The sequence below is a fragment of the Myotis lucifugus genome, unplaced genomic scaffold (assembly GCF_000147115.1).
Source record: "Myotis lucifugus unplaced genomic scaffold, Myoluc2.0 scaffold_231, whole genome shotgun sequence".
Classification (NCBI taxonomy): domain Eukaryota; kingdom Metazoa; phylum Chordata; class Mammalia; order Chiroptera; family Vespertilionidae; genus Myotis; species Myotis lucifugus.
The window spans coordinates 973,664-997,065 of NW_005871279.1; the positions used below are offsets into that span (position 1 = coordinate 973,664).

Sequence of the window (23,402 nt, forward strand, 5' to 3'; positions counted from 1 at the left end):
CAAAGAGGGAGCTCTGCTCAGCCACAAGCCAGGCTGACGGCTGCCAGTACAGCGGTGGTGGTGGGAGCCTCTCCCGCCTCCTCAGCAGCGCTAAGGATTTCAGACTGCAGCTTATGCCTGCTCCCTGCTGGCAAGTGGACATCCCCCGAGGACTACCGGGCTGCCAGAGGGATGTCTAACTGCCAGCTTGGGCCTGATCCCCCAGGAAGCAGGCCTAAGCCAGCAGGTGGACATCCTCTGAGGGGTCCCAGACTGCAGGAGGGCATAGGCCGGGCTGAGGGACCGCCCCCCCCGAGTGTACAAATTTTTGTGCACCAGGCCTCTAGTATAAAATAAATATCAAAAATGTAAATCTTTGTTTTACTATGGTTGCAAATATAAAAAAATTTCTATTTGTGACATGGCACGAGAGTTAAGTTAGGGTTTTTCAAAATGCTGACACACCAAGCTCAAAAGGTTCACCATCACTGGCCTACGGACTGAAGGGTCCCAGATTCAATTCCGGTCAAGGACACATGCCCTGGGTTGCAGGCTTGATCCCCAGTAGGAAGTGTGCAGGAGGCAGCCAATCAATGATTCTCTCTCATCATTGATGTTTCTGTCTCTACCTTTCCCTACCTCTCTGACATCGATAAAAAGATATTAAAAAAATAATAAATGTGATAAATCATATAAATAGACTGCAAGTCAGAAATCACATGACCCTATCAATTGATTCAGAAAAAACATCTGACAAAACCCAACACCCATTTTTCATAAAAACTCTCAGCAAAGTGGGAATAGAAGGATCCTACCTCAGCATAATAAAAGTCATAAATGACAAACATACAACCAGTGTCATACTCAATGGGCAAAAACAAACTTCTTTCCCTAAGAACAGGAACAAGACAGGGATGCCCACTTTTACCGCTATTGTTCAACATAATCCTGGAAGTACTAGCCATAGCTATCAGATAAGAAGAAAACATAAAAGGCATCCAGATTGGAAAGGAAGAAGTAAAACTCTAATTATTCTCAGATGACATTATATTGTACATAGAAAACCCTAACCCACCTAAAAACTACTAGATTTAATAAATGAATTTGGCAATGTAGCAGGATACAAAATTAACACCCAGAAATCTATGGCATTTTTACCCACCAATAATGAACCAATAAAGAGAAACGAAAAAAACATTCCCATTTTACCATTGCAACAACAACAAAATAAGATACTTAGGAATAAACTTAACCAAGGAGGTAAGAGACCCATATTTAGAAAACTACAGGACATTGAAAAAAGAGATGGAAGAAGATATAAACAAGTGGAAAAATATACTGTGTTCACGGATTAGTAGAGTCAACATTAAAATGTCCATACTACCCAAAGCAATCTATAGATTCAGTATAATCCAGTGGTTCTCAACCTGTGGGTCGAGACCCCTTCACAGGGGTCGCCTAAGACCATCGGAAAACACATATATAATTACATACTGTTTTTGTGATTAATCACTATGCTTTAATTATGTTCAATTTGTAACAATGAAATTGGGGGTCACCACAACATGAGGAACTGTATTAAAGGGTCGTGGCATTAGGAAGGTTGAGAACCACTGGATAATCCCTATTAAAATACCAATGGCATATTTCACAGATTTAGAGCAAACACTTCAAAAATATATATGAAACCAAAAAAGACCCTGAATAGCTGCAGCAATCTTGAGGAAGAAGAACAGAGTGGGAGGGATCACAATTCCAGATACCAAGTTATGCTGCAAAGCCACTATAATCAAAACAGCCTGGTACTGGCATAAGAACAGACATACAGACTAGTGGAACAGAACAGAGAACTCAGTCATCGGCCCAAGCCATTACGTTCAATTAATATTCCTCAAAGGAGGCAAGGGCATACAATGGAGTCAAGACAGTCACTTCAATAAATGGTGTTCGGAAAATTGCACAGATACATGCAAAAAATGAAAGTAGACCACCAACTTGCACCATACACAAAAATAAACTCAAAATGGATAAAAAATTTCAATGTAAAATGTGAAACCATCAAAATCTTAGAAGAAACCATAGGCAGCAAGATCTCAGACATCTCTTGTAGCAATATGTTTACGGATACATCTCTGAGGGGAAAGGAAACTAAGGAGAAAATAACCAATAGGACTACATCAAAATAAAAAGCTTCTGCACAGCAAAAGAAACCATCAACAAAATGACAAGCGAGCCCACAACATGGGAAAATATATTTGCCAATGATATATCTGATAAGGGGTTACTTTCCAAAATATACAGGGAACTCATACAACTTAGCAAAGGAAGACAAGCAATCCCAATAAAAGATGGGCAAAGGACTTAAATAGATACTTGTCCAAAGTGGACGTGTGGAAAGCCAAAGAGCCATATGAAAAAATGCTCAAAGTCACTAATCATCTGAGAGATGCAAATCAAAAAGACAATGAGGTATCACCTCACACCTGTCAGAATGGCTATCAGCAACAAATCAACAAATGACAAGTGCTGGCAAGGATGTGGAGAAAAGGAACCCTAGTACACTGCTGGTCGGAATGCAGACTGGTGCTGCCACTGTGGAAATAGTATGGAGTTTCTTCAAAAAATTAAAAATGGAACTCCCATTTGACCCAGTGATTCCACTTTTAGGGATATATCCCAAGAAGTCAGAAACACCAATCAGAAAGAATATATGCACCCCTATGTTCATAACAGCGCAATTTACAATAGTTAAGATTTGGAAACAGCTTAAGTGCCCATTAACAGATGAGTGAATAAAAACCTGAGGTATATTTACACAATGAAATACTATGCAGCTGTAAAAAGGAAATAATTTTTACCATTTGCAACAGCATGGATGGATCTGGAGAGCATTATGCCAAGCAAAATAAGCCAGTTAGAGAAAGATAAGTGTCACATAATCTTATTCATATGTGGAATCTAATGAACAAAATAAACTGTTGAACAAAATAGATCCAGAGTCAGAGAAGCACAGAATTGACTGTCGAACCTCAGAGGGAAGGCAGAGGAGGATGGGTGGCAGGGATGAGATCAACCAAAGAACTTGTATGCATGTATGCATAATCCATGGACACAGACTATAGGGTGGTGAAACCTTGGGGTGGGGGTCAGGGGCTGGCTGGATGAGGTCAATGGGGGAAAAAGGGGACATATTTAATACTTTCAATACTAAAGATAAAAAAAAAATAGAATAGTTTAATTTCCTGAATGCCAAGCATATATATTGATTTCACTTGTCGATTGATAGGTTTTGGTTAGGTAAACCTGAAATGTTTACCAGTCTTTTAAAAAAATAATTAGTTGACATTTGGCTTTATATAAATAGTGCTTGCTTAGTATAGAAAATAAGAAATAAAGGCAAGTAGAAAACAGAAAACACAGAGATAATCAGCTATCCTTAAAATTTAAAGTAGAAGATTTTAAGAGACTAATTAATATTCCATGGTTAACTTAACCATTCTGCTATTGCTGGCTATTTATGGTTGCTTTTAGGCTGTTACCCTTATAAATAATACCATAATGTATATTTTTGTGCATAACTCTCTATTTCATACTTTTCATGGTATAGGATTTCAGACATGGAATTATTTTGACAAGAGTATAATAAATACTAATAATACTATATCCTTCATCTAGTTTCACCAGTTAATGTTTTTCTACATTTGCTTTCTTAGTCTCTTTTCATACATTTATGTAAGTGCATATCACCTATCCTATATAATAAAAGGGTAATATGCAAATTGACCAAATGGCGGAACGACCGGTCACTATGAATGCACTGACCACCAGTGGGCAGATGCTCAATGCAGGAGCTGTCCCTGGTGGTCAGTGTGCTCCCCCAGGGGGAGTGCCGCTCATCCAGAAGCCAGGCAAGCGCAGTGGCGGTGGCAGGAGCCTCTCCCGCCTCTGAGGCAGCGCTAAGGACCAGCATACTGAGCAGTAAGGAGCAGCGAGCAGGCCGGTGGTAAGGAGCGAGGGCTCCCGGACTGCAAGAGGGCGCAGGCTGGACTGAGGGACACCCCCCCCACCCCAGTGCACGAATTTTCGTGCACTGGTCCTTTGGTTCACATATATTACACATTTTTTGGAACCATTTGAAAGTAAGTTGCAGACATCATGACACCTCACCTCTAAATACTTCAGTCTGCATTTTGTAACAACCAGGTATTCTCTTACATAATTACCACAATAAATTGTGAAAAAAATTAATGTTTTCATATTATCATCTTACATTAATTCTAGAATCAGAATTATGAATGTCCTCCAAATGCCTTTTGTTTTATTTTTGAAATCTAGGATCAAATTAACATTCTTGCATTATATTTTTTGGTTATTATGCCTCATTATTCTCTTAATCTTAGAACAGCCCCCCTCCCTTCCCTCCCTTCCTCCATCCCTTCCTCCTCTCTCCCTCTCTCTTTTTTTAAACCATGACATTGACCTTTTTGAAGAGTTCTGGCTAATTGTCTTTTAGAATGTCCTACATTCTAGATTTTTGTGATTTATCTGGGATTGTTCTCCTAATTAGTTTCATGTTACATTTTTTTCCCCTAATTTCTCCCCACCCCCACCCCAACTTCCCAGGCCAGCCATGTGCCTGTGCCTGCTCCAGTCACTCCCTCTTATGTTACATTTTTGCAAGAGTACTTCATAGCTTATTGCATCATATCAGGGATACATAATGCCTGCTTGTCTTGCTGGTGGTGGTCCTGTATTTGATCAGTTGTTTAATATATGGTAGATGCTGGATCTCTCTCCATTGTAAAGCCTGTGAGCCTAATTATATGTTTGCATTGTGTTGACACCAAGGTGGCTGAGCACTGATGAAAAGAAGTTACAAAATAGTATATTTGTGGCATTATAAATTTATGATTATTGATATCACTAGATTCCTAAACTGCAAGAAAATCTTTTTGTGCTTCTCTAGCCAACTTGTGTTCAGGGGCCCCTCCCCAACAATGATGATTTGAAACCTTTTCTTTTTTTCAAGCTTGTTTTCCTTTAGCTCTCATATCACTTTGGAAAGAAGATCTTGATTCCTTTTTCTTCTTGCCCCTTCTCCCATCACAAATCAGAAAGGTGGAACAGTTAAAGTGCTGGCAATAGAGTTGAGAGTGTGTGGTCTGGATCCCACTTGACTACTCACCCATTTAGTTATTAATCATTCTACTTGGTCTTCTCAGTTGCACAAGAAGAAGAGTTATTATTGTACCTCATAGAGTAGTTGTGAGGATTAAATGAAGTAAATTACTGTAAAGTGCTCAGCATAGTGCCTGATATATAGTGCATGCTCAATAAATATTAGCTCTTCTTTTCTTTTTTAAAAAATCCTTACCAGAGGATATGTTCACTGACTTAGAGAGAGAAAGGGAAAGAGAGAGAATCATCGATGTAAGAGAGAAGCATCGAATGGCCACCTCCCATACACGCCCCCATTGGGGATCGAACCTGAAACCCAGGCATGTGCCCTGAGTGGGAATTGAACCCACAATCCCCTGGTGTATGGGATGATGCTCCAATCAACTGAGCCACCCAGCCATGCAAATATTAGCTCTTATATCATTTCTTAGGAATCTTACTTTGTTAATTATTCTGTTTCCTGTACCTTCAACCTCTCTCACTCTGTTCACCTCTTTCCATAAGCATTTACTCAGATATTTTCTATCTTAAGCTAACTAATCAACCAATTACTAAGAAATCTTTCCTGTACTTCACATCTATCTTCAGCTTTTGTCGTGTATCCTTTATTCAAAGCCATATGTCAACTACCTATATTTTTTGTATCCCTTTCCTCCTTTTCCTTTTACTCATCCCATTGTGTTCTGATCTTACACTTCCACTAACCTACCCCTGATAAAGTCACCATTATGTATATAAATTCATTCTTATTTTCCTTGACTTTAGTGCTCTCATTTCCTCTCTTCATAGAAGATCAAAATAATCTTTAAAAAATGTATTTCTGATCTCATCATTTTTTTGTTATAACTAGTATATTTCTACTGCTGTTGATGTAAAGTCTCAAGTCCATAATAGTTCACCAGGTCCCTCCTAACTGTCCATCCTTATCTTGTATAGATTTCCTTTTCACTCAAACCACTTGAACCAGGTTAAGTCCTGTAATTTCCTTATACAAACACTAGAAGCTCGATGCACAAAGATTCGTGCAAGAATAGGCCTTCTTTCCCCTGGCTGCTGGCACGCAGCAGGCTCGCTCCGGCAGCCTGTGCAGTGATGGCGGAGGCAGGGAGGACTGGAGAGGTTGGATATGCTAGTGCGTTTCACTTTCCCATTGTGAGAGTGGGATGCAACTGGCCCCCTTCCTGGTCCTCTTCCTCCTCCGCCCTCCTCCTCCTGCCTGCCCGCCCTCCCTCCACGCCCATCACCCCTCCCCTCTTTATTTGGTGAGATGGTGAGGAGGGAGATCTGATAATTTGGGTTACTATGTAGGTAGCCTCTTTCATCTATTCAAAATAAAGCTGAGCTGCCTGCAGCTACCGCCACAGCTGCCACCATCACCCCTTGGCTGTCCCGGGGCTCCCAGAGCACGCTAACTGCACTGAGTGAGCTCCTGTGTGTGTCCGCGCCCGCAGGGCTGCTCTAGCGCTAGGTTGTTTACCAGAGCAGCGGGACGGGGTGGGGTAGAGGGAGACGCCAGACACTGGGACCTACGACCTCAGGCACCAGAGGGTTGCCTCTGAGTCTGGGGACTGAGCCACAGGGAGGCTGCAAGGATGGTTGACAGGTGTGGAGTGTGGCAGGGAGGCCCTGAGGAGGCGTGCTGCCCAGAGGCCCGGAGCAGCCAGGGGGCAGAGCCGCTGACATCTTTGTCAGGTTAATGTGCATACTCGCTCCTGATCGGCTGTGGGGCATCACGAAGTGACAGTCAATTTACATATTTCTCTTTTATTAGATAAAAAATTACACATATCAAAGAGCCATTGCATTTTGTCCCTCCTTTTGGAGATCTCTCCATTTTCCACCTGTTTCTTTTGGATAATACCTCTTTTTCTTCAAGGTTTCAGCTTCAATGCCATATTCTCAGTAAAACCTTTCCTGACTTGGTTCAGATCAAGTGCAGCCATCTGTATTTTTCCTTCATATCACTCATCACAATTGTAATAAAGTAATTAATTGGGTAATTCTTCTCTGGAATGAAAGCTCTATTAAGGTAGAACTATAACCATCTTGTTCATTGCTGAATTTCAGATTCTAGAGTTGTTCTGCTAGCAGGTCTTTAGTAAGTCTTTGTTGAAAGAAGGATGCTTTTTATTCATTCAGAGAAATGCCACTCATCTCTTTATTCCTTAATAAGAATTCTAAAGATTAATATTTTAAAATCTCAAAATGGTTGGAGTTTCAGTGCATTCTATGGAGGTCCCCTGAAGACTGATAACTCCCTCCTTCCAGATGGTATGAATATATAGACCCAAGCGAACAAGTGATTTATTTGAGATCTGTTTTGTCTTTAAAATATACTAGAGGCCTGGTGTATGGATTTGTACACTGGTGGGGTCCCTCAGCCTGGCCTGTACCCTCTCGCAAGCTGGAGCCCCTCGGGGGATGTCGGACTGCCAGTTTCTGCCCGATCCCCGCAGGTCCTCTGGGGATGTCGGACTGCCGGTTTTGAGACCAGCAGTCCGACATCCCCCAAGGGATGTAGTAGTGCACCAAGCGGCAGGTGGCGGAGGAGGAGCCCAAGCTGGGCTGTGTGCTATGCGGCTCCCACTTATCCCAGCCCTGCTGTGCGGAGGCGGGAGAGGCTCGCGCCACCGCAGCTGCACTCGCTTGCCAGCCATGAGCCCGGCGTCTGAAGCCCCACGGCCAGCTGAGCAGCGTTCCCACTGTGGGGGCGCACTGACGACCAGGGGGAAGTTCCTGTGTTGAGTGTCTGCCCCCTGGTGGTCAGTGCACATCATAGCGACCAGTCAAATGGTCAGCCGGTTGAACAGTCAACTGGTCGCTTACGGTTTTATATATATGGATGAGCACTTGCCCTGGCCAGTGTTCTCAGTGGTTAGAGTGACTGCCCATGCACTGAAGGGTCTTGGGTTTGATTCCCAGTCAAGGGCGCAAACCTGGGTTGAAGGTTCGATCCCTAGCCCCAATCAGGGCGTGTGTGGGAGGCAACCAATCTATGTCTCTGTCTCTGTCTCTGTCTCTCTCTCTCTCTCTCTCGCTCTCTCTCTCTCTCTCTCTCTCTATATATATATATATATCCCTCCCTCCCTCCCTTCCCCACCCTCTCTCCCTCCCTGTCTCCCTTCCACTCTCTAAAAATCAATGGAAAAATGTCCTTGGGTGAGGATTAATAACAACAGCAACACAAATACATGAGCATTTTGCTTTCTGTTTCTTAATATTCATATATTTGTTAAACAAACAAACTGGTGCCTAAAACTGGTACCAGGGAGAATAATATGATTAAATATTTACAAATCTTTCAGCCATTCCTCATTTGACATTGTTTCAAGTCAGGCTTGATAGCCTGCTTACACTACTGCAAAAAATATATTTCATGGTTCCAGTATTATCAGCCCAAGGATGTATTGAATGAGTAATGGGCAAAATGTAATGAGGCAAAAGGCTGGAACTGCCTGCCACCATGGCAAGTGCCCTTGATCAGAATCAAACCCGGGAACCTTCAGTCCACAGGCTGAGACTCTAACCATTGAGCAAACCAGCTAGGGTGCAGTTTTACTTTTGAAATTGGTATAGGTACAATAAAAGTAAATGTTTTAAATTGACTTATTTTTAAAAATAAAGTAAAATTAAATCTGTATTTTAAGATTATATAGGCTTGAGACCGTAGATGATCTACCATTGCACCCTTAGTTTTAACAACGTTTTCCAAATCAATAAATGCTAAAAGAAAAAAAATTTTAGTGCAGAAAGTTCTTGCCTCTGTGATGATATGTGCAGGTGTGTATTATTGTTCCACTAACAGTGAGAATAGACACAGATGGGTTATCAGGAATCCAACAGCTGTACAAGGTGTGTGACTACAGTTGTAGTATAACAGAATTTTGAAGACAATCCCAATTTAAGTGAAATAGGCTTTACTTTTTAATGTATATTTGAGAATGGTTAGGCAAAATTTTTACTTATGATGTTTACTATTCTATTTAATTGCTTCAAGAACTGAAATTTAGAATTCCTGGAGGTTTTCATTTGTTATTATTTATGATGCATTCATGTATTATACAATGTTTAGTATTAATTATTTATGTGTGTAACAGGCAACTCAAAGTTATGTTGACGAATGTCCTATGGACGGATTTAGGACGAAAATTCAGAAAGATCCTACCTAGAAACGATGCTAATTTATGTGATGCCAACAAGGTGCAATCAGACTCATTGCCTTCGACATCTGTTGACAGCCTAGAGACATGTCAAAAATTAGAACCTCTCCACCAAAGCCTTAAATTATCTGAAAGGTATGTTGTTCAGTATTGATTTTGTTCAGCTTACCACACTTAGAAATAAGTCCAATAGTCTTAAAAATAAGATTGTTGGAAATGATCTTTAAGAAAATCTTCATATGCAGGTGCACCCAATTTGTAGCAAATCTTAAAAGTTAACAACCTTGATTTACAAACTTAGTGATAGTTCCATACTTGATTAAATAGATTGACAGAATTATTTTTAAAAGCAAGTATCAATGCATTTAACTTACTTTATAATTTGATAAACATACACATATTTTAAGATTCATATATGATATAAAATGAAGAGATGTATACAAATAGGTAATGACCTAGATTAAATAACATTTAAAAGATATGGTAACATATCTTTTCTATTTTCTGCATCTTTAACATACCTTTTAGATATTATTTAATCTAAGTACTTACCACTTAACTTTGTTGAACTTCCTTTTATTTTACATGCTGTTTTTTGAAAAAAAGAAGATGATATTGAAATATTACCACCAGGTTTTTAATATAAACATGCAGTTTAATTTTGAAAACTAACAAGACCAGATTTATTTTTTATTTTTTAAAAGAATTATGTATGGAGTTTGGGGCCAAACATTAGGAATTAGTTCTGGGAATTTGTGATCTGTAACGTAATATTTTTAATGTGTTTCCATGTATAGTTTTAACCCTTAAATGAATAGTTTTTGGAGGAGGTACTTTGCTTTCATTTAGACTAACATGTCATTAGCTACTTAGTGCTTAGGTTATATGGTCTGTAATTGAATGACACTCTATAAGAGTTTTAAGTCAAGATCCAGATAAAAACCACTAACTTTCAACACAGTTATTTTAAAAATAAAAGAACTTTGTCATAACCTGAACATAATTTTATACATTAATTTAGAAAGGACACTTCTCTTAAATTAAAAAAGGCGAAAAATATAAAAAGCCAAGTAACGAGAATTTTCTTATTAGATCATACCTTATATAAATCTAACTTTCTGAAGCATGCTAAGTCTTAGACAGCTTAACCTCAGTAACTCATGAAGCAGTTTGCTCTCATTCTTCTGGATTCTAGCATTTTTCTTTATAGTATGGGTGAACTATTCTCTTATTGTTCTGATAGATAAAGAGGGTAATTAAAGGAATGGCCCTTATAATCCCTGAGATTATTACTTTTTTAATTAAAAAATCGTTATTGTTGAAAGTATTACAAATGTTTCCCGCTTTCCCCCATTGACCTCTTCTAGCCCCCTCCTTCCATGCCCCCTCTCCACCCCATCCCAGGCCTTCAACACCCGATTGTTTGTACCCATGCTTTATGCTTATATTCATACAAATTCTTTGGTTGATCTCTTCCCCTGCTTTCCCTCTGAGATTCCACAGTCTGTTCCATGCTTCTATGTCTCTGGATCTATTTTGTTCATCAGTTTATTTTGTTCATTAGATTCCACATATGAGTGAGATCATGTCTTTATCTAACTGGCTTATTTCACTTAGCCTAATAACTCTGCAGGACCCTCCATGCTCTCTCAAAGGGTAAGAGATCCTTCTTTTTTATGGCTGCATAGTATTCCATGGTGTAAATGTACCACAGCTTTTTTCCCACTTATCTACTGATGGGCCCTTGGGCAGTTTCTAGACCTTAGCTATTGTAAATCACGCTGCAATGAACAGAGGGGTGCATACATTCTTTCTGATTGTTGTTTCAGGTCTCTTAAGATATAGTGCTGCAAGTGGGATCACTGGGTCAAATGGCAGTTCTGTATTTAATTTTTTGAGAGAACTCCATACTGTTTTCCATAATGGCTACACCTGTCTGCATTCCCACCAGCAGTACTAGGGTTCCCTTTTCTCCACATCCTTGCCAGCACTTGTCATTTGTTGATTTGTTGATGATAACCATTCTGACAGGTTTGAGGTGATTATTGTTTTAATATGCATCTCTCTGATGATCAGTGACTTTGAGCAATTTTTCATATGTTTCTTGGCCATCTGTATGTCCTCTTTTGAGAATTATCTATTTAAGTCCTTTGCCAATTTTTAAATTGGATTGTTTGTCTTCCTTTTGTTAAGTTGTATGAGTTCCTTATATATTTTGGGTATTAACCCTTTATCAGATGTATCATTGCCAAATATGTTTTCCCATACAGTGGACTTCCTTTTCATTTTGTTGATGGTTTCTTTTGCTGTGCAGAAGCTTTTTATTTTGATGTGGTTACTTTCTCTTTAGTTACTTTTGCCCTAGGACAGTGGTCAGCAAACTCATTAGTCAACAGAGCCAAATATCAACAGTACAACGATTGAAATTTCTTTTGAGAGCCAAATTTTTTAAACTTAAACTATATAGGTAGGTACATTGTTATTAACGTAGTTAGGGTACTCCTAAAGCTTAGGAAGAGCCACACTCAAGGGGCCAAAGAGCCGCACGTGGCTCGTGAGCCGCAGTTTGCTGACCACGGCCCTAGGAGATGTATCCATAAACATATTGGTACGAGAGATGTCTGAGATTTTGCTGCCTATGGTTTCTTCTAAGATTTTCATGGTTTCACGACTTGCATTGTAATCCTTTACCCATTTTGAGTTTATTCTTGTGTATGGTGCAAGTAGGTGTTCTAGTTTCATTTTTTGCATGTATCTGTTTTCCCAACACCATTTATTGAAGACACTGTCTTAACTCCATTGTATGCTCTTTCCTCCGTTGTCAAATACTAATTGAGCATAATGGCTTGGGTTGATTTCTGGGGTCTCTGTTGTGTTCCATTGATCTATATGCCTGTTCTTGTGCCAGTACCAGGCTGTTTTGATTACAGTGGCTTTGTAGTATAACTTGATATCTGTATTGTGATCCCTCCCACTTTGTTCTTCTTTCTCAAGATTGCTATGACTGTTATGGGTCTTTTTAAATTCCATATAAATTTATGGAGTATTTGGTCTAGATCTGTGAAATACGCCATTGGTATTTTAATAGGGATTGCATTGAATCTATAATTTGCTTTGTGTTGTATGGACATTTTAATGATGTTAACTCTACCTATCCATCAACATGGTATATTTTTCTACTTGTTTATATCTTTATTTCTTTTTTCAATGTCCTGTAGTTTTCCAAGTACCAGTCTTTTACCACCTTGGTTAAGTTTTTTCCTAAGTATCTAAATTTTTTTGTTGCAGTGGTAAATGGGATTGTTTGTTTAGTTTCTCTTTCTGAGAATTCATTATTGGTGTATCAAAATACCATTGATTTCTGGTTGTTACTTTCGTATCCTGCTATGTTCCTGAATTCATTTAATTAAATATAGTAGTCTTTTTGGTGGTGTCTTTAGGGTTTTCTATGTACAATATCATGTCATCTGTGAATAATGACAGTTTTACTTCTTCCTTTCCAATTTGGATGCCTTTTATGTTTTCTTCTTATCTGATCACTGTGGCTAGGACTTCCAGTACTGTGTTGAATAAGAGTAGTGAATTCAGACATTCCTGTCTTGTTCTTGTTCTTTGGGGAAATTATTTTAGTTTTTTCCCATTGAGTATGATGTTTGTTGTAGTTTGTCATATATGGCCTTTATCATGTTGAGATATACTTATTCTATTCCTACTTTGTTGAGAGTTTTTGTGAAAAATGAGTGTTGGATTTTGTTGAATGCTTTTTCTGCATCTGTTGATATGATGTGATTTTTGTCTTTCAATTTGTTTATGTGATATATCATGTTTACTGATTTGCTGATATTGTACCAGCTTTGCATCACCAAACTAAATCCCACTTGGTCATGGTGTATGATCTTTTTAATATATTGCTGGATCCGATTTGCCTAATATTTTATTTTGAGTATTTTAGTATTTATTTTTATCTGAGATATTGGCCTATAATTCTCTTTCTTTGCAGTGTCCTTAGCTGGTTTTGGAATTAAGATAATACCAGTCTCATAGAAAGAGCTTGGAAGTGTTCCTTCCTCTTGGATTATTTGGAATAGTTTGAGGAGGATAGGTGTTAGTCGTTCTTTGAAGGGTTCATAAAACTCCCTTGTGAAGTCATCCTGACCAGGACTTTTGTTTGCTGGGAGTTTTTAAAAATTTTTTATTGCTGCTTCAATTTCATCAGTAGTTAGCCTATTCAGATTTTCTGATTCTTCCTAATTGAGTTTTGGAAAGTATTTTTCTAGGAATATGTCCATTTCATCTAGGTTATCCAGTTTATTAGAATAGAGTTGTTTGTAGTATATTTTTACAATCCTTTGTATTTCTGTGGGGTTGGTTGTTACTTCACCCTTTCATTTCTGATTTTGTTTATTTGGGTCCTCTCTCTTTGCTTCTTGATGAGCCTGGCTAGAGTTTCATCAATCTTGTTTATCCTTTTACAGAACCATCTCTTGGTTCTATTGATCTTTTGTATTGTTTATTTGGTCTCTATGTCATTTATTTCCATTCTGATCTTTATTCCTTCTGCTTACTCTGGGCTTTTCTTGTTGCTCTCTTTCTAGTTCTTTAAGTTGTAGGGTTAGATAATTTATTACCAGTTTTTCTTGTTTCTTGAGGTAGGCTTGTAGTGCTATGAACTTCCCTCTCAGGACTGCTTTCACTATGTCCCGTAGATTTTGGAGTGTCGTGTTTTATTTTCATTTGTTTCCAGAATGTTTTTTATTTCTTCTTTGACCTCTTTGGTAACCCATTCATTGTTTAATAACGTGCTGTTTAGCCTCCATGTGTTTGAATGTTTTGGGTGTTTTTACTGTAGTTGATTTCTAGTTTCATTACACTGTGATCTGAGAAGATGCTTGATACGATTTCAGTCTTTTTGAACTTGTAGAAACTTGTTTTGTGTCCTAACATGTTGTCTGTCTTTGAGAATGACCCATGTGCACCTGAGAAGAATGTATATTCTGCAGCTTTGGGGTGAAATGTTCTATAAATGTCAGTTAAATTCATCTGATCCAATGTGTCATTTATGTATCTATTTATTTGTAAAATATATTTTTATTGACTTCAGAGTGGAAGGAAGAGGGAGAGAGAAATAGAAATATCAGTGATAAGAGAATCATTGATCGGCTGCCTCCTACACGCCCCCTACTGGCTATCGAGCATGCAACCTGTGCATTTACACTTGACTGGAATCGAACCCAGGACCCTTCAGTCCACAGGCAATGTTCTGTGTATTGAACCAAACCAGCTAGGTAGGGCAAGTTATATTTGCTTTTAGAATTAATACAATATAGGCAACAATATAGGGAAATAACTAAGAAGAAAAAGACTTTGTACAGAAAGCCCAATCCAGTTAACTATGGTAGTAATAAAAGGCATAAAGTCATTAGGATTTGAACTGAGATAGTGGTAATAAACATGGAAAGGAGATAATTTTGAGACTTAGGAGGTAAAATTAACTAGACATGATAAATGATTAGATATGAAGGGTAAAGAAGAAATTAGAATCAGGACAATAACGAAGTCCTAATTTGGAGAACAGTGTACAGAGGAGTCATATACTCAGACAGGAAGAAGATACAGATATAGGAACAAGTCTGAAAACAAAGATGATTCATTCACATTGAACAAGCTAAATTTACAAAACCTGGAGCTCAGGTAAAAAGTTCTATACTGGCTGGTAGGTCACACAAAAAAGCAGACACACACACAGTAAAAAACAAATTAGAATCTTATTGGTACTCTTCCTTTATATTTAAATTTCAGGAACACATAATCTAGCTACTAACCCTTCCTGGTGAGAAAAACTATTCTTTTTATTACTGGATGAAACATTGCAGTTTAGCTGAAAAGGGCAGGTTAAATGAAGGGACTGATGCGATTGTCATTTGGAAGAGAGTTGAAGCTGCTTTTCAAAAGAGTCTCAGGGAAAAACAATTAAAAAACAGGAGGACAGCTTAAGGGAGCCGTGGGACAATATGAAACATAACAATGTTTGCATAATAGGGTGCCAGAAGGGGACAAAAGTGAGCAAGGGATAGAGAATGTGTTTGAAGAAATAATGGCAGAAAATTTCCCCAAACCTGGGGAAAGAAAAACGTCACACAAATCCAGAGGGCAAGAGTCCCAAGCAAGAAGAACCCAAACAGGTCCACGGCCAGATGCATTAAAATTAAAATGCCAAAAATTAAAGACAAAGAGAGAATCTTAAAGGCAGCAAGAGAAAAGCAATTTGTTACCTACAAAGGAGCTCCAATAAGGCTGTCAGTTGATTTCTCATCATAAACTCTACAGGCCAGAAGAGAATGGCATGAAGTATTCAAGGCAAAGAAAAGCAAGGATCTGAAACCAAGATTACTATATTCAGCAAGGCTATCATTCAAAATAGGTGGAGAAATAAAAAGCTCCCCAGACCAAAAAAAAAAAGGAGCTAAAGGAGTTCATCACCACCAAACCAGCACTGCAAGAAATGCTAAAGGGAGAACGAAGATGGTGGCATAGGTAAACGCCTGTACTTGCTGCCTCCCACACCACTTAAAAATTACAACTGAAATACAGAACAACCATCATTCAGAACCATCAAAAAGCTGGCTGAGTGGAAGTACAATAATAACAGAAGTAAAGAAGAAAGCACACAGACTGGTAAGAGGTGCAAAAGCACAGAACGGGCTGGTCTGGCACCTGGGTGTGCCGCTTTTTTAATCGGGAGGGAGATTGCCTCTGCGGAGGCTGCCTGGAGGAGCAGAGTCCCAGCCCCACAACAGACCTCCAGCCCACGGTTCCAGAGCTGGGGTAGGAAGTCCCTATAGGCAGTAAGAACTACGGACTCTAAAAACCAGTGTGGATTGGGCTGACACACAGGCTGCTGGAGACCCAGCTGATCATCTTAAAAGGCTGGCACCACGAACTGCTTTCACAGGCTCCCAATTCCTCTGAGCTCCAGTGTCAGGTGAGGCTCTGGGGGACCCAGACACACACGGGGAGAAACTGGACTGCCTGGCATCAGGGCAGGAACTTGGGGGCAGCTTTCTTCCAGATGGAGGTGCTTGCAGCAGTCATTGTTCCAATGCGGAGACCTCCCCAGTGCAGGGCTGACAGCCATTTCTGTTTGTTTTGCTCTGGTGATTCCCTGAGGCCCTGCCCCACCCAATTTAAAATCCCACCCAAGCTGTGTGCAGAAGCTTTTGCATATGAATGGCCTGTCCTTTCTTAGCCTAAAACTTGTCAAACAAGCTGTAGCTGGGTCAGGGAGCCCCAAAGCTATCAATAAAAGGCCCAAGACCTGGCACCAGCACCAGCCTGCCTTGCTTCCCAGGTGGGCCTTGCATGGACATTTCCAAACCCGATACAAAGAGGAGGATCTGTAGATCTCTCTGTAGCTTCTGCAGGATGGCCCCAGGCAGTGGCTGACTTTGCACCTCCCTGGAGACCCGAGAGCCAGTGTACCCAGTAGTCACTAAGAGAACATACCAGATTATAACTCTTCACATCCATAAGTGACACACTCAAGGGGCAGACTCAGTGAGCACCAAAGCCCCACTGAAGCAAGTCCTGCTCCATAAGGGTGTCTCCTGCACAGCAGCTCTCCCATTGTAGTCGTAGCTGGTCCCCACAGCCAATAGGCCTGGAGGTCAGTTCCTCCCAGTGACACTAACAGTAATCAAGGCTCAATTATAATAAGACTGTGCACACAGCCCACAAGGGTGCACCAAGAGTGTCCACCTCAGGTGATTGGGGAGGCTGAGCCACTGGGCCCTATAGGACCCCTACTACACAAGGCCACTCTATCAACTCAAGGAGACCTTGCAGCTACCCAGTACATAGAAACAAACACAGGGAAGCAGCCAAAATGTGGAGACAAAGAAACATGTCACAATGAAAGAAATGGAAGAAAGCAAAATACTGGATATAGAGTTCAAAACCACAGTTATAAGGTTACTCAAGAATCTTCTAGAAACCTCCGAGGAACTTAGTGAGACCTTCAAGGATCTTAGTGAGATGCCAAAAGAATGGAAAAGGACCAGTCAGAAATTAAGCATACACTGACTGAATTAAAGAAGAATATATAGGGATTCAACAGTGGACTAGAGGATCCCGAGAATCAAGTCAGTGATTTGAAATATGAGGAAGCAAAAAACACCCAACCAGAAGAGCAAAAAGAAAAAAGAATCCAAAAACATGAAGCTAGTGAAAGGAGCCTCTGGGACAACTTCAGGCACACCAACATCTGAATTATGGGAGTGAAGGAGGAAGAGAGAGCAAGATACTGAAAACCTATTTGACGAAATAATGACAGAAAACTTCCCCTACCTGGTGAAATAAATAGACTTACAAGTCAAGGAAGCACAGAGAACCCCAAACAAAAGGAATAAAAGAAGACCACACCAAGACACATCATAATTAAAATGCCAAGGGCAAAAGACAAAGAGAGAATCTTTAAAGCAGCAAGAAAAAAAGTTAGTTACCTACAAGGGAGTGGCCATACGACTGTCAGCTTATATCTCAACAGAAACTATGCAAGCCAGAAGGGAGTGGCAAGAAATATTCAAAGTGATGAATAGCAAGAACCTCCAACCAAGATTACTCTACCCAGTAAAGCTCTACTTTAGAGTTGAAGGTTAGATAAAAAGCTTCACAGACAAGAAAAAGCTAAAGGAGTTGATCACCACCAAACCAGTATTATATGAAACTAGTGGCTCGGTGCACAAAATTCGTGCACATTAAAAGAGGATTAATTAGAGTAAATATTTTAATATTGCTATTTGCCCTTTCTCTATAATAGAAGTGTCAGAGAGGAAAGAAAATTAGTAAAATGTATATTAAAATCTTCCTCCTGTTAGAGTCTGGGGCACACCACAGGACCCAGAGTCAAGTCCCTGCCCACCCATGTGTACCTCAAAATCGTGCGATACCCAAATCCAGCCGGCTCCCCCACATTGGGCTAGATCCAGACCCGGCCAGTCCCACCCTTGTCAAGCCCCACTGGGCGGGGGGCGCAGCCTGATGTCCCCCAACCCAGGGTGAGCATCCTGAGGTCCCCTGGCCCAGCACTAGGGCGGTGGGGCACACCTTGAGGTCCCCCATCAAGCCCTGCCAGGCGGAGGTGCGGCCTGAGGTCCCCCGGCCCGCTGCCGGGGTGGTGGGCACGGCCTGAGGTCCCCCTTCAAGCCCTGCCAGGCAGGGGGCGAGGCCTCAGGTCCCCTGGCCTTGGGCCAGGGCAAGGGGCATGGCCTGAAGTCCCCCATCAAGCCCCGCCAGGCTGTGGGGCACGGCTTGTGGTTCCCCTGGCCTGGTGCCAGGGAGGGGGTGCAGCCTGAGGTGCCCATTAAGCCCTGCCAGGTGGGGGGCGCTGCCTGAGGTCCCCCAGCCTCGCACCAGGGTTGGGGGTGTGGCCTGAGGTCCCCTGTCAAGCCCCATGGGGGCTGGGGAGGGTGCTGCCTCAGGTCCTGGCTGATTGCTCGTTAAGGCTCGTTACAGGAACTTGGCCTCTGCTGTGGGCGCAGCCATCTTGTGTTATGGAAACCCCTGCCTTTGCTGTGGCTGCCACCATCTTTGTGGCAGAGTGATGGTCAATTTGCATATTCCCTCTTTATTATAAAGGATGCTGAAGGGTATTCTTTAAGAAGAGGAAGAAGAAGAAAAAGGTAAAGCTAAAAAATATGAACAACAAAGGGACAACAAATACATATCTATCAACAATTGAATCTAAAAATCAAATGAATAAAAAATCTGATGAACAGAATAAACTGGTGAACAGGAGGATAGAATCAGGGCATGGAAATTCAACAAACAGATTGACAATTTTCAGAGGGAAGGGTGTGTGGGGGTGTGTGGGAAGAGATTAGTCAAAGATCTTATATCCATGTATGCCGTACCTATGGACACAGACAATAGGGTTGTGAGAGCCTGAGGTGTGGTGGGAACTGGGTGTAGGGGAGCTATGGGGGGAAAAAGATGGACATCTGTAATAATCTCAACAATAAAGATTAAAAAGAATAAGAAGAACGCTTGCTCTTAACTCTTGTGCTATACTGCTTTTCACTCTAATGACTTTCATTTTCCTATAAGTAAAGTAAGACTTAGACTTTGTTATATATATTTATATGATGTCTATTTCATTAACCCATTAAGTATTTTACTTATTCTTTACATTTTTCCTTGTGGAATTTGTTCTAATTGAGTGATTTCTAATTGAAAGGTATACTGTGGTAGACATGCTGAGATAATTCCTTGAACCTTCTGATAGCCTCAGAGTTCCTCTAGGGCTCTTGTGCTTTAAAGATACAGATTCTGCTACAGTTTGGTATATAATCTTTTCGAATGGTTTTTGGGTAAATTTTGAAAATTTTCTCTCCTAGGAAAGACTTTGAGCTATTTGTTCAACTTAGAAGGTCTTATTTCTCTGCCAAAGTTCTTTTTTCATATCTGTTCTGTTCCCTCCCTCCCTCCCTCCCTCCCTCTCTTTCTTCCTTTTTTAAAATTGATTTCAGAGAGAGGAAGGGAGAGGGATAGAAACATCAATGATGAGAATCATCGATAGGCTGCCTCCTGCATACCCGCTACTGAGGATCAAGCCCATAACCAAGGCATGTGCCCTGACCGTGATCTCCTGGTTCATGGGTGGATCTCAACCACTGAGCCACACTGGCTGGCTACTTTTTCTTTCTTTAAAAATCTAGCTACCAAACTGTTAGGGGCAGAAATTGAATATTGGGGACAAGCTACAATTATAAGAAATATTAATCATGCTCTGTTAATCATGATTGTTCTGTTCTGATTAGAGAAAGGACATTCTAACCTCACTGAGAGTTGTATGCCCTGGGAATGGGAGTTAACATTGGAATACAGTCCATCCTCCTTCCGAGAACTGCCTATCATTATGGAAAGATTTACAACCTTGTGGCAGAAACAATCTAGTCCAGGGGGCACCTGTTCTTTACAACCCCTAGCCCCTATTGTCTGTAATTTGGTCCCGGAGTGCCTAGAGGCTTCCACCCTCCTGTGACACCACCCTCCCCCAGCCCACATGATTTGTTACTGTTAATCCTGTGCCCACTTTCCCCACACTTGTAATTCCTTCTTTCCTACGTGATCTTTGTCCTTCTACCCAATATAAGCAGCTGGCGTATGGTGGGGTACACAGCAGATTTTTGTGGATGGCCTGCTTCTCTCCCATACTACCCGCATTATTGGAATAAACGCTTATATATGATTCAACCCTGTTTCTGCTTAATTGGCTCAATAGTTACAGGCAGCCCAGACCCCTTGGTTGTCCGGTTATAAAACAAACCTTACAAGAATAGGATGACTTATTATTCAGAAGAGAATCATAATCTTTAAAAATTCTCTCTTTCCTTGCTGATATTTGTACTTTTTGTTATCGTTGTAGATTCTATTTAACACGTTGTATAGAACTAATCTTTATGGACAATACCTTACCTATTTGGAGAGACAGCTTTTTTAGGGACTCAATAGTTTAAAACAAATTTAAACATACTGTAGTCAGACATTTAAAAGAGATACTAAGCGATAGCTGACATTTCTTTGATGTGTTTCCTTATATATCCCAAATGTTCTCTTTACTTAAATATTATAGTTTCTGGATATTTTCATTATGAGTCATATTTTAGAATTTGGTAATGATAGGGGATCATATACTAATAAAAGCCTAGGTGGCCCTCATGCCCTCACATCATCACAAGATGGCTGCCCCCATGTCATCACAAGATGGCCACCACAAGATGGCTGCCACAAGATGGCCAGCAGGGGGAGGCAGTTGGGGGCAATCAGGCTGGCAGGGGAGGGCAGTTGGGGGCGATCGGGTTGGCAGGGGAGCAGTTAGGCATCAATCAGGTTGTCAGGGGAGTGGTTAGGAGGTAATTAGGATGGCAGGCAGGTGAGCGGTTAGGAGCCAGCAGTCCTGGATTGTGAGAGGGATGTCTGACTGCTGGTTTAGTGATCGGGCCTAAACTGGCAGTTGGACATCCCCCAAGGGGTCCCAGATTGGAGAGGGTGCAGGCTGGGCTGAGAGACCCCCTCCCCCCCACAGTGCACAAATTTCATGCACCAGGCCTCTAGTAAAGATTTAATCCTTAACATGAATAACCAATTTAGTATATCAGTTTCTCTCATTTCTTTTTTTAAAGGTTAATCATACAGTTTTTTATTTCTTTTGTAAAAAATTTATCTTTATTATTGAAAGTATTACAGATGTTCCCTGTTTGACTTACTCCACCTTGCTCCCTTCCCCTCCCCAGGTCTTTCCTGAACTATTGTCTATCCATGGGCTATACATATCCTATATAATAAAAGGCTAGTATGCAAATTGTCCCCTCGACCGGGAGTTCGATCGGGAGTTTGACCAGGGGATGGGACCGGCTGGCCAACTGCCCGCAGCCCCTCCCCCAGCCGACCCTGCCTCTGATTGGACCCCCCAACCCCGATCAGGGGTGGGGCCGGCCAGCCAACCTCCTGCGTCCTCTCTCCCCAGCTGGCCCGGCCCAATTGGCCCCAATTGGGGTGGGCTGGCTGGACCCCACCTGTGCACGAATTCAGTCACCAGGCCTCTAATATGCCTATAAGTTTATTAGTTAATCTCTCCCCCCACCTCCAGTACATTAGTGTGTTGCATGCTTCACTATCTCTGGATTTTTAGATGCTCTTATTTCTTAAAGTACAGTTTTATTTACACTGTAATATGTATCTAGAAAAGGATAGGTCTAACCTGAATAAAATGTTCTCTGCTAATATCCTTGTGTTTTTCCTAAAGTATTGAGAACCATAGTTGAATTTTCTTTTTTTTTAAATACATTTTTATTGATTTCAGAGAGGAAGGGAGAGGGTGGGAAGAAAGAAGGGGGAAAATGAGGAGGAGGAGGAGGAGAGAGAAAGAGAAAGAGAGAGAGAAACATCAATGATGAGAGAGAATCATTGATCTGCTGTTTCCTGCACACCCCCCACTTGGGATTGAGTCTGCAACCCAACATGTCCTTTTGACTGGAATTGAACCCAGGACCCTTCAGTCCTCAGGCTGATGCTTTATCCACTGAGCCAAACTAGCGAGGCGAGTTTCCTTTAACAATTCATTTATAGCAATTTCTAGTGTGAGGTCAGGCAAAATAAATCTTGAGACTCCTTACTGGTCCTATATTGTCCCTGTTCCCATTTCAAATCCAGTTGTTTAAGGCGGGTTTTATCAGGCATCAGATATACAAACCAGACAATAATAAATGGGATCCTTAGAGATTTAATCATGCAAGGAGGTAGGAAAATGTCTCTGCCCTCCCCTCCTCACTATAAGTGTTATTTAGATGACAGACTTCCTTTCCCTTCTTTCTTCACTTAAACTGTGAGTTCAGGGTGTTATACTATTTACTATGTCTGTTTTTAGATCATATATAGAACTTAATTATTGTAATACTTTTTTTTGATGGAAATAAGTTTTCTTGAAGTATTTATTGATAGAAAAGCTTAGTTATCTGAATCCTTTGGGCATGTTAGTATTGTGGATATAGACAGTGTAATTGAATAAAATAAAAAACCAAAAAACAATAAGACCAGATTCTTCTACTAGGAAGAGTTACTTATACAGGGCAAGTACGTAAATTTTCTGAGCTTTCCGTTCTTCATGTTTGAAATAAAGAGAAAACCAAATTATTTTAAAGTTCTCCTGAGATCTGAAATTCTATTTTGTTTTGAACATTGTGAAAAGAACATAGTGCCTCTATGTAGCAAAAAGAGAGTACCTCTCTAAGTACTATCTATCTACACTAATAAAAGAGAAAGATGCAAATTGACCATACCTTCATGATGCCCACCAGCCAATCAGAAATGAGTATGCAAATTAACCCAACAAAGATGGTGGGTTAATTTGTATATGCAGGTGCTGAGCAGCTGGGGGCGGGGTGGGACGCTTGCGTAGTCCATGGCGATGACGCAGGCGTTCTGCACTGCCCCAGCCGCTCCGGGCCTCTGGGCAGCGTGGGAAGGCAGAAAGGCGGCTCCGGCTGGAGCGAAGGCAGTGCTGACAGCCAGGGACAGGAAGGCCCATTT

The 23,402-nt window shown here is 40.9% G+C and overlaps 1 protein-coding gene across 1 annotated transcript in view; it reads left to right on the forward strand.

Moving 5' to 3' along the window:
• SENP7 (SUMO1/sentrin specific peptidase 7) overlaps window positions 1-23,402 on the forward strand; it is a 159,745-nt gene that overhangs the window by 58,270 nt on the left and 78,073 nt on the right. Inside the window, exon 5 of the mRNA XM_023762090.1 lies at window positions 9,255-9,452. Coding sequence (XP_023617858.1) covers window positions 9,255-9,452 — 198 coding nt within the window. The remainder of the gene's footprint in view (window positions 1-9,254; window positions 9,453-23,402) is intronic.